We start from the raw sequence: 12,500 nt of genomic DNA on the forward strand, positions 1-12,500 counted from the left end.
GAGGTGATCTTATTGAAACATAAAAGATTCTGAGAGGGCTTGACAAGGTAGATGCTGAGAGGATGTTTCCACTCAGGGGGGAATCTAGAACTAGGGGGCATAATTTCAGAATAAGGGGTCGCCCATTTAGAATTGAGATGAGGAGGAATTTATTTTCTCAGAGGTTCGTAAATCTGTGAAGGCTGGGTCATTGAATACATTTAAGGCGAAGATAGACAGATTTTTGAACGCTAAGGGAGTGAAGGGTTATGGGGAGCAGGCAGGGAAGTGGAGCTGAGTCCATGATCAGATCAGATGTGATCTGATTAAATGTCGGAGCAGGCTCGAAGGGCCTAATGGCCTACTCCTGCTCCTATTTCTTATGTTATATATGAAAAATGTCCGTCAGGGACTGTAAGCCTGCACCATATTTGGAATTAGGCCCCTCTGGGGAAGGGGATTGGGGGCAAACCATAGATAAATGACAGTGACACTCTTTAATTGGCCGTGGCAAAAGTAGAAGCCACCAATATAAGATAGTAATCACAAAATCTAATGGGGAATTCAGGAGAAACCTCTTTACCCAGAGAGTGGTGAGAATGTGGAACTCGCTCCCACAGGGAATGGTTGAGGCGATTAGCAGAGATACATTTAGGGCGAAGCTGGATAAACACGAGGGAGAAAGGAATAGAGGGTAATGCTGATAAGAGTTAGACGAGGAAGATGAGAGGAGGCTCGAGTGGAGCATAAACGGCGGCACACACCAATTGGGACGAATGGCCTGTTGCTGTGCTGTAAATGGCTGAGCTTCAATGCAACGACAAGCAGCTTTCGACACGGAGTACAAATTGAGGGGAGCATAGAACCAACGTGATTTGTCTCAGTGAGAGCATTCCGCCTCGGAGTCCGAAGGTGCCGGTTTTGTACCCCACTCCAGATAGTCCAAGTGAGTGGGATCGGAATTCCGGATTGACATTCAGCGAGATTCTCCTGTCCAGTGATTGTGGGTGACTCCCACCCCGTATGGGTTGTGGGAGCCCATAAACCCCGCCCGCCACACAGGACTAACCCGCCTATCAACTGGGAAAAAGATGGTCATGGCCATGTAAGGAGCGTTCACGCTGTGGTTGGTTACTGTTAATCAGCCCACGAATCCTCCCACTCCTTCACAACAAAACACACCAGCCTACTGGTACCGAGCTGATAGCAGAAGCGACTGATGAATTCCTGAGCTGAGCTGCAAGGCAGGCAGCAGCTCTCACACTACACAGTTACGGCTTGTCACTGCACCATTTCCCCTGGTGGAGGGAAATCGGGCAGGGAGGATGACGGACAGGACGGGTATATCGGCCTTGCAGTCAAGCGGCGAGCAGCAGCCTGGGAGTAGCGTGGAGGTATACCACCTCAGAGAGCAGTGCGAGCTGCAACGGCAGCGAAGAGGGACGTCATCAAGGTCCAGGTTGGTGATTAGAGCATGGGCAAGTACAGCAGGAATGGAGAGATCGGGGCGAAGGAGCGGCGAGAGACTGTGGAGGGACGTGATCGGGGCCCAGGAGAGGCGCAAGTTCGGGGCCAGGGGCAAAACGGGCCAGCCCACACTGCGATGTGTGCGGACTAGGCCCGTGCAGCAGAGCAGGTCTCCAGTCGTCTTGGTTAATCCTTGCCACCAAGACCTAGCTCTGTCAAGCCCGTGTGGTGGCTGGTGTGCAACAGCCACCCCACGTTAAAAAAATCCATGCACAGGCATCTTCCACCCTTCGGGATGTAGTTATTAAAGATGTAATAGCAGCGCATTTGGAAAGCAGTGACAGGATCGGTCCAAGTCAGCATGGATTTATGAAAGGGAAATGATGCTTGACAAATCTTCTAGAATTTTTTGAGGATGTAACTAGTAGAGTGGATAAGGGGGAACCAGTGATGTGGTGTATTTGGACTTTCAAAAGGCTTTTGACAAGGTCCCACACAAGAGATTAGTGTGCAAAATTAAGGCACATGGTATTGGGGGTAATGTATTGACATGGATAGAGAACTGGTTGGCAGACAAGAAGCAAAGAGTGGGAATAAACGGGTCCTTTTCAGAATGGCAGGCAGTGACTAGTGGGGTACCGCAGGGTTCGGTGCTGGGACCCCAGCTATTTACAATATACATTAATGATTTAGACGAAGGAATTGAATGTAATATCTCCAAGTTTGCAGATGACACTAAGCTGGGTGGCAGTGCGAGCTGCGAGGAGGATGCTAGGAGGCTGCAGGGGGACTTGGACAGGTTAGGTGAATGGGCAAATGCATGGCAGATGCAGTATAATGTGGATAAGTGTGAGGTTATCCACTTTGGTTGCAAAAACAGGAAGGCAGATTATCTGAATGGTGACAGATTAGTAAGCGGGGAGGTGCAACGAGACCTGGTTGTCATGGTACATTAGTCATTGAAGGTAGGCATGCAGGTTTAGCAGGCAGTAAAGGCGGCAAATGGCATGTTGGCCTTCATAGCGAAGGGATTTGAGTATAGGAGCAGGGAGATCTTACTGCAGTTGTACAGGACCTTGGTGAGACCACACCTTGAGTATTGTGTGCAGTTTTGGTCTCTTAATCTGAGGAAGGACATTCTTGCTTTAGAGGGAGTGCAGCGAAAGTTCACCAGACTGATTCCCAGGATGGCAGGACTGACATATGAAGAAAGACTGGATCGACTAAGCTTATATTCACTGGAATTTAAAGGAATGAGGGGATCTCATAGAAACATGTAACATTCTGACGGGATTGGACAAGTTAGATACAGGAAGAATGTTCCCAATGTTGGGGAAGTCCAGAACCAGGGGTCACGGTCTAAGGATAAGGGGTAAGCCATTTAGGACTGATATGAGGAGAAACTTCTTCACTCAGAGAGTTGTTAACCTGTGGAATTCTCTACCACAGAAAGTTGCTGAGTCCAGTTCGTTAGATATATTCAAGAGGGAGTTAGATGTGGCCCTTACGGCTAAAGGGATCAAGAGGTATGGAGAGAAAGCAAGAAAGGGGTACTGAAGTTGAATGATCAACCATGATCATATTGAATGGTGGTGCAGGCTCGAAGGGCCGAATGGCCTACTCCTGCACCTATTTTCTATGTTTCTATTCTCATTTCGAGGGACTACGTATGATGATGGATCAGCCTTGCAAGAGGTACAGTGCAGATTCACCGGAATGATACTGGGGCTTAAAGCATTAAATTATTTGAGGACAGGGTGCATAACCTGGGCTTGAGTTGAGAAAGTTGAGGGGTGATCTGACCGAAGGGTTTAAAATGATAAAGGGATTTGATAAGAGTATTTCCACTGGCGAGGGAGTCTAGAACAAGGGACAAAAGTACAGCTATGTCAGTTAGGAACGAAATCAGGAATCACTTTTTCACACAAAGGGTAGGAAATCTAGAATTCTCTCTCTCAAAAGGCTGCGGATGCTGGGAGTCAATTGAAAATTGAGAGAGAGAGATTTTTGTTGGGTAAATGTATGAAACGATAAAGAAGACGGCGAGTAAACAGAGTTGAGGTTCAGATGAAACCTGATCTAATGTAATGACGGAACAGGCTCGAGGGGCTGAACGTCCTACCCTTGCTCCAATACACTCGCAGCAGGACACAGCTAAACCTGCCAGCAGTCTGTGTAAATGTGTAACAGATGTCAACTCTCATTAAGGAACAGTCACGATAAGCAGATTGAAGGAGGGTAGGTTGAGCAGCGCCCGTGCGGTTGGAATAAATAACAAGACTTACAGCTTTCTTGCCCATTTCAGTTTTAGAAAGGGTGAGCGTTCCCGTAAGCTGGCAGCCAATTTCAGTTCCTTTGGGAACTCTGGGGGGAGAAAAGAACAAATTAATTGTACACACCATTCTGAAACAAAAATAGTCAGAAACGGGTCCCTCTGTTCCTCGACACTTCTCAGTATTCTACCATTTACTGTGTATTCCCTTTTGCCTTGTTAGCTCTACCCAAATGCATTCCATCACACTTCTACGGATTGAATTCCATTTGCCACCACTCTGCCCACCTGACAAGTCTATTGATATCGATCGTCCTGCAGTCTGCAGCTTTCTTCCCATGATCAACCACCACCCGCCGCATATATCAAAACACTAGGCATTAGGCACCTGCTAAATATATCTAAACTCATATAGGTTTAAAGTGGCCACATATAAAATGGCTGCCCAAGCATGATGGGAACTCAGTTAGTCAAGCAATGAACTGTTGACTGAGGCTGACCGAGCAATGACCTAGTGAGGCCCACAACCGGGAATGCCTTGGATCATCCGCTTGAGACAAGATAATCATAACGAACCATTATAGTACCTGGTATGGAATGTCCTTAATCAATGACTTCACACAGCAGAGCCCCGAGGAACAGAGATAAGTGGGGGAGGGGGGGGCCTACTTCACATAACGAGGTCATTAATCAGCCCGAGCTGACAAGAACCGAACATACAGCCCCTGAGGTATCAGGGGAATTCTATTGGGTTAAAGTAACTTATATGTAATCTATAATCGTTATGATTGGATTGTGTCCAGCCGAAGTGGGCTGAGTAACTGTAATGAACTATTGTAAAACATATAAATATCGATGAATTTCTTTGTTCGGTGGAGAGTGGAGTGCCTGGAGTTGGACCAGAGACTCTCTCCCCGCCTGCGTAATAAAAGCCGTTTTGGCGTTGGAACCGACCCAGAGTGTCGAGTGATTCTTGTAGGAAAACATTCGCGCTAACAGTGGCGTCACGTTCAGGATTTCCCGGAGTCGCTGGACGCCCTTGCAAAAACCCGGGTGAGTATAAAAAATATACCCCGGAGACCAGGCGGTGCACAGCGACCAACGGAAACTAAGCCTGTAAACAGGGTCGGACCGACAGACAAAACGGTGGTAGGTAGTCGTTAAGGAGGCGTGGGGCACTGCGGGAATTGCTTAAACGCGTTTTAAGAATTGTATAAGTTTGTGTAACAGCAGAACTTGTGACCTGACAGTAGCCAGGAGACGGTCTACTACAAGTTACGCTAGGTAGAAAGCGGACCTCAGAGAAGATTCCTAACGGTTCTAGTCCTACCCAGGAATGGCCAATAAAGCAAATAACCTCGAGTGGGGACCAGAAGGGTCCCTTACCCACCACCTGGCGGAAAAACAAAAGAAACTAATTGAGAAGATGATTAAGTCAGGATGGGACCCCCAGGACCCGCCAGCAAATCAGCGGGAATGGTGGGAGAAGGAAAAGAAAGATAAAAATGAAAAGGCTGTGGTCTTGATACTGCGAGCCCACAGTAAAATTAACAGAGGAAGTAAATCAATATGTAAGAAATAAAAAAAAAACCTGATAGTGATTATCTTAAGTGAAGTATGGATCCAAGAATAGAGCCGGCCAAAAAATTAATAAGCTTTGTTGAATGAAGAGACTTTTGTGAATGTCTGTCGTTGAATCCTTGTGTGATTTTTTGACTGCGGAATGAATTTTTTTATGTTTTCATGTTTCCGAAAGCCTGTTTGGAAGAGGAGTGCAGCTGTCTGTTTATTTTAGCTCCACCCACTTTTCCAAACAGAATGAAAGTTTTTTTTAACCCTTTGTAGTGTTGTCCTGTATGTGAGAAGTTTTAAGACATTTTAAGTTAGAAACGCAGGTGTGGATTTATTCGGATGATAAGTTACGGAGCTAGGAAATGCACAAAGGATTGATTACATTGGGTTGAAAGACATAAATTTAGTCTAGGAATGAGCTAAAGAATGCCTTTTAAAAAAAAGCTTCTAGCTCAAAAAAAAAGTTTTAAATAAAGATTGAAATTACAAAATTTGAATTGGGATTTTGAGATATTAAGAGAAGGCACAGCAAAATACTGAGATGGATTCAAACTAAAAAAAATTAATTAAATTAAATCTGATCTCAAAGAAAAAAGGAGGAAATAAAACTAAAAGGTTTGGAAACAATCTAGAAATACCTTCAGGGATCAGGTCAAACTCCTGGGCGAGTGGTGAGCTATCTGCGAAGGTGTAAAAGGGACTTTTGAAAATGTTAAAACAGCAAGCTTTAGCAGTTTAGAAAAAGACATTTTAACGACCTTGAAACTGGAACATTTTGAGATAACGAAAAGCAGCCCTCAAAGCCTACGTGCTAGACTCCGTTCTAGTTATGGAGAAAAGAAAAAGATAAAGACGCAACTTTGAAAGTAAACAAATTGAACGAATTTGAAAGAAAAAGTGTCTTCGATTGTCTGATGATTTTAAATTAACAAATTTACGGGGTCACGAGCCCGCTGTGTAAAATACAAAACCTAATTTGAAGAAAGGTGATCTGAAAAAAAAGACATAACGCACTAATTAGGTGCTGAAAAAAAACGGGTGTTTGCGATGAAAAAGACATAACTTACTAAATACTAGTTGATATTGGCTGTGAAAAAGATATTGGTTTAATTGGAAAAAAAAAGAATTTGAAGAGGTAAAAGACACTCTCCACGATCATGATTTTAAATTACGAGAAAGTTTCACTGCAGTTTGAAAAGATTTCCAGAATAGACGGTGTTTATCAAGAAAAGTCCCGAACAGTCTAAACAAGCAGGAGGGTTTTGAAAATAACGAGGAGAAAAGATCTAAGCTATGCGAACTCAGCAGAGAGAGAAATAAAACACAAGATTTGCCCAGTGAACGGGATCATTAAAAAAAACCAAAATGTTAGAATGTATACAGCTTGTGTGAAAATTGGATTTCAGTAAACAAAATAGCTATTAAAAATGTGTGGTCTTGTTTAAAAAAAATCTTTGGCAAGTACTTGAATTAGAAGTTTAGAAAATTTGGAGTTTAATCTAAAATGCTGTCTTTCCCGATGAGAAGATTTTTATTATGACCACTTTACTAATGATTTCTGCTGTTTTAACGGATTCCTAATTTCTAAGCAAGTTTTGAAGGCACAAAGATTTGGATGATTACGCAAAGTCACGTAATGACATCAGGCCTTCTTACAAACCTGTAAAGGAGTTAACCCTTTCCATTGACAGCTGTTTTACACTGGACCGTACTAATTTGAATTTCTTACTAAAATAAAGAAAACTCACCTGACAGACAGAGGAAATGGTGGGATAGTCAGAATAAAAATAAAACAGAACTAGCTGGTCAAGAATTAAAAGTTAAGATAAACAGGCTGGAAGAGATTTTTAAAAACAGGACCAGACGGATAGTGCAGTGTGCAGCCATAGCACCATCACCTATGGCAATCGAGCCAATGTACCCCACAGGGGGTAGGTGTAGTCCACAAACCCAACCTAACAGTAAAGCAGACTGGGATATTTGGAGGAATAGTGGTGGCATTGGTGTTGATTGGAGTTTGGATAATATTTAGATGGGTCATCGTGCAGGCTCGAGCACAGCAGGCTCAAATACAAAACCGATGGCAGCCCAGACAGAGACATGAAGTGATAGAGATGGTACGACTATAAAGAATATGGATAACCTAATCCTTACCTCCGATTCCACAGAGTGACCGCGACACAAGCAGACCAGAACCTAACACCTGGTGACGACCAGGCTGTCTGTTTAAAATTGCAGATAAAACTCACTGAGGTGGGACCGCGACGACTGATTCAACTCATAATATTGGGAACCTTAAGACCCACGCAAACACTGGATGATACCAATGGATTGCAGCGCACTCAGGAAATAAACAACTACATGAACTATGGAGTCTTATTTAATTTAACCGATGGAATGTGCATCCCAGCAGCCAAGGACTGGAGCAAGGACAGGACTTATTTTAATGCATGGCTGCAAGTGAACCTGAATAAGGACAAAGTATGCGTGCAATGCTCCACGAGTACAAGGAGCAGTTGCATTGGGCGAAGGGAGGCCAGGGGGTTCGATAAATGTATTTGGGATAATTTGTGCGCCCCCTGCCCAACCACAATCGTTAGTCACCCACAAAAAGGGGGTGGGGCTGTGTGGATACTACGAGGAGGTAGAGGCTGCCGCAATATTGTTGTATGTATGCTTCTCACCCCCGTCGACACCACGCACCATACGAACTACTACATTGCCCGAGGAACTGCCTTGTCCAACAAATACCAAGGGGCCAGAAAATGGGATCGTACTGGTCAACGAAGGGGAATTGTTGTATGATAATGTTAAGCATGAAATTGTGCCTGTCCTAATCAATATTTCAGGCATCCAGATGCCGGAATATTGTACAGAACAGTCAAGGAAAATGTATAATGTATTAAGTAGAGTTGTAATGCAGCAGGCTGCCGATGCAATGGGTGCCAGTAGATTCCGAGGACAGGAGTCATCCCCCGGGATAAAGAGGGGAATAGTTAATGATGTTGCTACCGACTTCAATACAGGGACCTCCGTAGTAAACTCGATAGACATACAAGGGTTAAACGAGAGGGTGGAACAGCTTAGAGGGGTGATGAAGGGGTTATTGGAAAGGGTGGAGCAAAACCAGGAAGACCAAGCCAACCTAGGAAAGAAGGGTGGCGAAATCCAGTTGGATGGCATCTCAGTCCTGGAAGCTCACGCCAAAACCATCAATCACCTCATTGATAGAAAAAAAGATACCGGAAAGCAAAGACAGGGGCAACTCTGTCACGCTTATGGTCTGTGGATGGTGGGACAGATCCGCCACAATCTCGACCAGATCCAACGCGGGGAGGTACCCGATTGGATAGACAGTTCACATTTAGCTCAGTTGGCTAACCAGAGGGGGACACTGGATAATTGTACTCTGAAGGGACTGACCTGAGTATACCCAGCGATTCCAGATTGCCAGATGGGTAGGACTACTGGGATAGGGATCGTCCTGATGATCCCTATAGCCACGCCGGACTCAGGGCCGTTCCCCCTGTACCAACTAGAGAATATCGGAGTAATACGGGAAAATGTCTCCATACGTTACTATCTGACCACCATCTCTACCGTCCGCCGAAACGACATACTTACCGGGATTTCCCTAACAGGATGCAAGCAAAGGGGGGAGATCACAGTATGCCCTCACCCGGTGGGCCAAGGTGAGCTAGGTGAGCTGGATGTGTACTAGAAATGGTGCCCGCACACAGGCACTTTGTGAGGGCAGGCTACGGAGGGAAGGGAAAGTACTGCGTCTCTACTACAGAGCGTTCATACCAGTATAATGACCTGCAGTGCCCGATACCGCAGCCGAACTTTTGCTTTGCGCCGCTACGACCTGTCACGATCGGGCAAGCGCACATCACCCAGGTTAGGCGTCAGAAGCCCGAAGGTATCAATGTGACCGATCAGCTCCACGATCATTTGCAGGATTATGACGAGCCAGACCAGGTCCCCATCCCACATCTAACCGAGGTATTACGGGAATTAAGGCTCAGGATGGGTCAATCCGTAAAGCTCTACCACCAACTGCAAACTAAAATCAAAGTACTGGAAGAAGATATCGATGTAGACTTACAAAGTCAGAGTTGGTGGAGAAAGGTCTGGGACTGGGGAATAAATGTGACCATCCATCCTTGGATTCGAATAATTTCACACATACTGGTCGGGATACAATTGATCTTAGCTATAACATGGGGCATAATGGCCTGCCCAGGCATGCAGGCACCACGCACAACGAAGAGGGACCCATGCCTGGCCCCCGGATACTAAACAAGCCTGTCTAATAAAGGGGCAGGAGGATTTGGCCTTTGTCAATTTGATTTAAGCAACCGGGACTCCTGAAACCGCGTGACTGGCCAGGACGTTGAGGCAGGGAGTACCGGGCCGTGCACAAAATCTAATAAAGGTAGGGCGCTCGGTTAAAGGGGGACTAGGACTAGTCCCTTTACCGAAAGGGGGGGAATTGTTGTAGGCATTAGGCACCTGCTAAATATATCTAAACTCATATAGGTTTAAAGTGGCCACATATAAAATGGCTGCCCAAGCATGATGGGAACTCAGTTAGTCAAGCAATGAACTGTTGACTGAGGCTGACCGAGCAATGACCTAGTGAGGCCCACAACCGGGAATGTCTTGGATCATCCGCTTGAGACAAGATAATTATAACGAACCATTATAGTACCTGGTATGGAATGTCCTTAATCAATGACTTCACACAGCAGAGCCCCGAGGAACAGAGATTAAGGGGGGGGGGGGGGGGGGGACTACCTCACATAACGAGGTCATTAATTAGCCCGAGCTGACAAGAACTGAACATACAGCCCCTGAGGTATCAGGGGAATACTATTGGGTTAAAGAAACCTATATGTAATCTATAATCATTATGATTGGATTGTGTCGAAGTGGGCTGAGTAACTGTAATGAACTATTGTAAAACATATAAATATCGATGAATTTCTTTGTTCGGTGGAGAGTGGAGTGCCTGGAGTTGGACCAGAGGCTCTCTCCCCGCCGGCGTAATAAAAGCCGTTTTGGCGTTGGAACCGACCCAGAGTGTCGAGTGATTCTTGCAGGAAAACATTCGAGCTAACACCATGTAAGGAGCCTTCATGTTGCGGTCGAAGCTGTTAACCAGCCCACGAATCCTCCCACTACTTCACAGCAAAATACACCAGCCTACACCGATCTGGAGCAGCTCGAGCCCTGGGTTTCGGAGCTCGAGCAGCAGCTGGTGTCACTGCAGTGCATCACTGAGGCTGAGAGCTACATGGACAGCACGTTTCAGGAGGTGCTCACCCGCAGCTTATGTGTGAGCAGGCAGAGAAGGAATGACTGCCAGACAGACAAGGAGGACCGGGCAAGTTAGTGTAGGAGTGCATCTCGCTCACTAACCAGTATTCAGTTCAGTACAGGAGGCCATTCAGCCCACTGTGCCTGTGCCATCACTTTGAAAGAGCGATCCAATTAATCCCACTCCCCCTGCTCTTTCCCCAGAGCCCTGCAAATATTTATCCAATTCCCGTTTGAAAGTGACTATTGAATCTGCTCCTACCGCCCTTTCAGGCAGCGCGACCCTGATCACAACAACTCGCTGCGAAAAAAAATATTTTCCTCATCTCCCCGCTGCCTTGGTTGCCAATTATTTTAAATCTGTGCTGTCTGACTACTGGCCCTGCTGCCAATGGAAAAACACTCTCCTAATTTACTCCATCAAATCCCTTTTAATGAAGCTGGCCTTAATCTCTGCACATGCTGATGGCCCTGTTGTCTTATTGCCAGCATTTTGTTATTTCAGAATTGCAGGGCTATGGGGAAAGAGCAGGGGGAGTGGGACTGATTGGATTGCTCGACTAAAGAGCCACGATAGGCTGAGTGGCCTCCTCTGTGCTGTCGGGGTCTATGATTTCCAGTTTCCTTTGTACAGCATGTTTTTAAATTGGTGCTCCGTTAAACTTGGCAGTTCCAAAATCACCCCTCAGCCGACACCATCAAGAACAGATCAACTGATCACTCATCTCATTTGCTTCTTGTGGAAGCTTGCTGTGGACAAATTGGCTGCTGCATCTGGCTCCATGATAGACTACTACCCTTCAAAAACAATTCATTGGCTGCGAACTACTTTGGAAGGTTGCGTGGACGTGATAAAGTAAATGCAAGCTCTTTCTTTCTGTATCACATGCAAGTAAAGGTTCTAGTATGCCTTAAAGCAATTTCAAAATATGAGGAATGAACAAAATCTAACAATAGAACTCAATATGGAGCGAGATTCCACTGAGAAATGGTTATTAATGTAAATTATGCAGCATTCCATGTTTTATGCATGTGTATGATGGCATGCTACCACTATTATTAAATTATTAAACACACCCATTACACAAACCTTTTCTTCACTGCTTATGGATATGAAGTCAGCTGTTAACAGCAAACATTGTCAACAGTCTGTAAGGTACTTTTAAAAAAAAAAATTGAAACTTGGAATATAATCAAAAACATGACCGAAAATTAAGAGTGCTCCAAAAATACGTAACGTACAATTAAAGCGCTGGAGGTGCCAGGCTTCTGCTCACAGTACGGGGACTCTCCCAACGGGAGCAGACATCACAGAACCAGGAACAGAGATCAGCACGCCCGATTTCATCTTACAACACAGGAGGCTATTTGGTAGAGCGATCCAATTAGCCCCACTCCCCCCTGACCTTTCCCCTTAGCCCTGAAAATTCTTCCCCTTCCGCACATTTATTCAATCCTCTTTTGAATGCTACTATTGAATTTCCTCCCACCACCCTTTCAAGCAGCGAGTTCCCGATCCCAATAACTGGAATGAGTGCGATGGTTTGTCTAACCCGCAGTAATGATTTATTTATATATAAACATTTTAAAGCCAACTGAAGTGTAAAGGAAAAGCCAAGTTATGTTACCAATCGCTTTAGATATTAAAGTCCACATTCACATCCTTCCCAGGCAGAGCTCACCCAATTAAAGTTGCCTGAAAATCGAGCAGCCAATTAGTTCCCACTCCCCCCGACTCTTTTCCTAGAGCCCTGCAAATTTTTCCTTTTCAAGTATATATCCAATTCCCGGTTTGAAAGTTACTATTGAATCTGCTCCCACCGTCCTTTCAGGCAGCGCGTTACAGATCACAACAACTCGCTGCGTAAAAACATTCTCCTCCTCTCCC

At 45.2% G+C, this 12,500-nt stretch overlaps 1 protein-coding gene across 1 annotated transcript in view; it reads right to left on the reverse strand.

Moving 5' to 3' along the window:
* LOC139266118 (tripeptidyl-peptidase 2-like) overlaps positions 1-12,500 on the reverse strand; it is a 133,531-nt gene that overhangs the window by 5,727 nt on the left and 115,304 nt on the right. Inside the window, exon 23 of the mRNA XM_070883966.1 lies at positions 3,583-3,810. Coding sequence (XP_070740067.1) covers positions 3,583-3,810 — 228 coding nt within the window. The remainder of the gene's footprint in view (positions 1-3,582; positions 3,811-12,500) is intronic.

This window comes from Pristiophorus japonicus, chromosome 6 (genome assembly GCF_044704955.1).
Source record: "Pristiophorus japonicus isolate sPriJap1 chromosome 6, sPriJap1.hap1, whole genome shotgun sequence".
NCBI lineage: Eukaryota > Metazoa > Chordata > Chondrichthyes > Pristiophoridae > Pristiophorus > Pristiophorus japonicus.